This window comes from Myotis davidii, unplaced genomic scaffold, assembly GCF_000327345.1.
Source record: "Myotis davidii unplaced genomic scaffold, ASM32734v1 scaffold609, whole genome shotgun sequence".
NCBI classification, from domain to species: Eukaryota; Metazoa; Chordata; class Mammalia; order Chiroptera; family Vespertilionidae; genus Myotis; species Myotis davidii.
Window position 1 is genome coordinate 1,668,627 of NW_006300164.1, and position 534 is coordinate 1,669,160.

A 534-nucleotide genomic window follows, 5' to 3' on the forward strand; every position below is an offset into this window, starting at 1 on the left:
GCCACAGGATCGATGGGCGCCGAGGCCGGGTGCCGGAGGACTTAATCCCAAAGTCGATTAATTAAGTCAGCCACTGCCGGCGGAGCTGCGCCAAAGCCAACCCGATCCCGGCCGGTTCTGGCCTCTGCTCTGCTCTCCGGAGAGATGCCAGGGGAGGGGGAGGGACGCGGGCACTCGGGGGCAGCCCTGGCACTGGGTTCAGTGTCCTGAGAACTCAGGGGAGGCACCAAGGACCCCCTCATCCCAGTCCCAGGAAGAAGAGAGGGAGGCCCCCACCTGCACTTCCCGTCGGGCTCTTGCAGCCGTCCTGCCGGGACGCGTCCTGCAGGTGCACCCGGCCCGTTTCCGATGAGAAAACGGGGCTCCCGCAGGTTACGTCCAGCAGCGCGCCTGCCTTCCTCAAGCCCCCCGTGGCAGACTCCGAGAGGAGTCCACAAGGTTGGGGGAGGGGCTGGACAGTGGGAACAGGCCGTCCAGGGCCGCTCAGGGCCGGCAGGAGCTCCGAGGGCAGAGGGAGGGTGGGCAGCTGCCTGC

The 534-nt window shown here is 68.0% G+C and overlaps 1 protein-coding gene across 1 annotated transcript in view; it reads right to left on the reverse strand.

Annotated features, from left to right (window-relative positions):
• Positions 1-534, reverse strand: part of NOTCH1 (notch 1) — a 76,614-nt gene that overhangs the window by 66,990 nt on the left and 9,090 nt on the right. Inside the window, exon 5 of the mRNA XM_015572360.1 lies at positions 277-451. Within this exon, the coding sequence (XP_015427846.1) occupies positions 277-451 (175 nt within the window). The remainder of the gene's footprint in view (positions 1-276; positions 452-534) is intronic.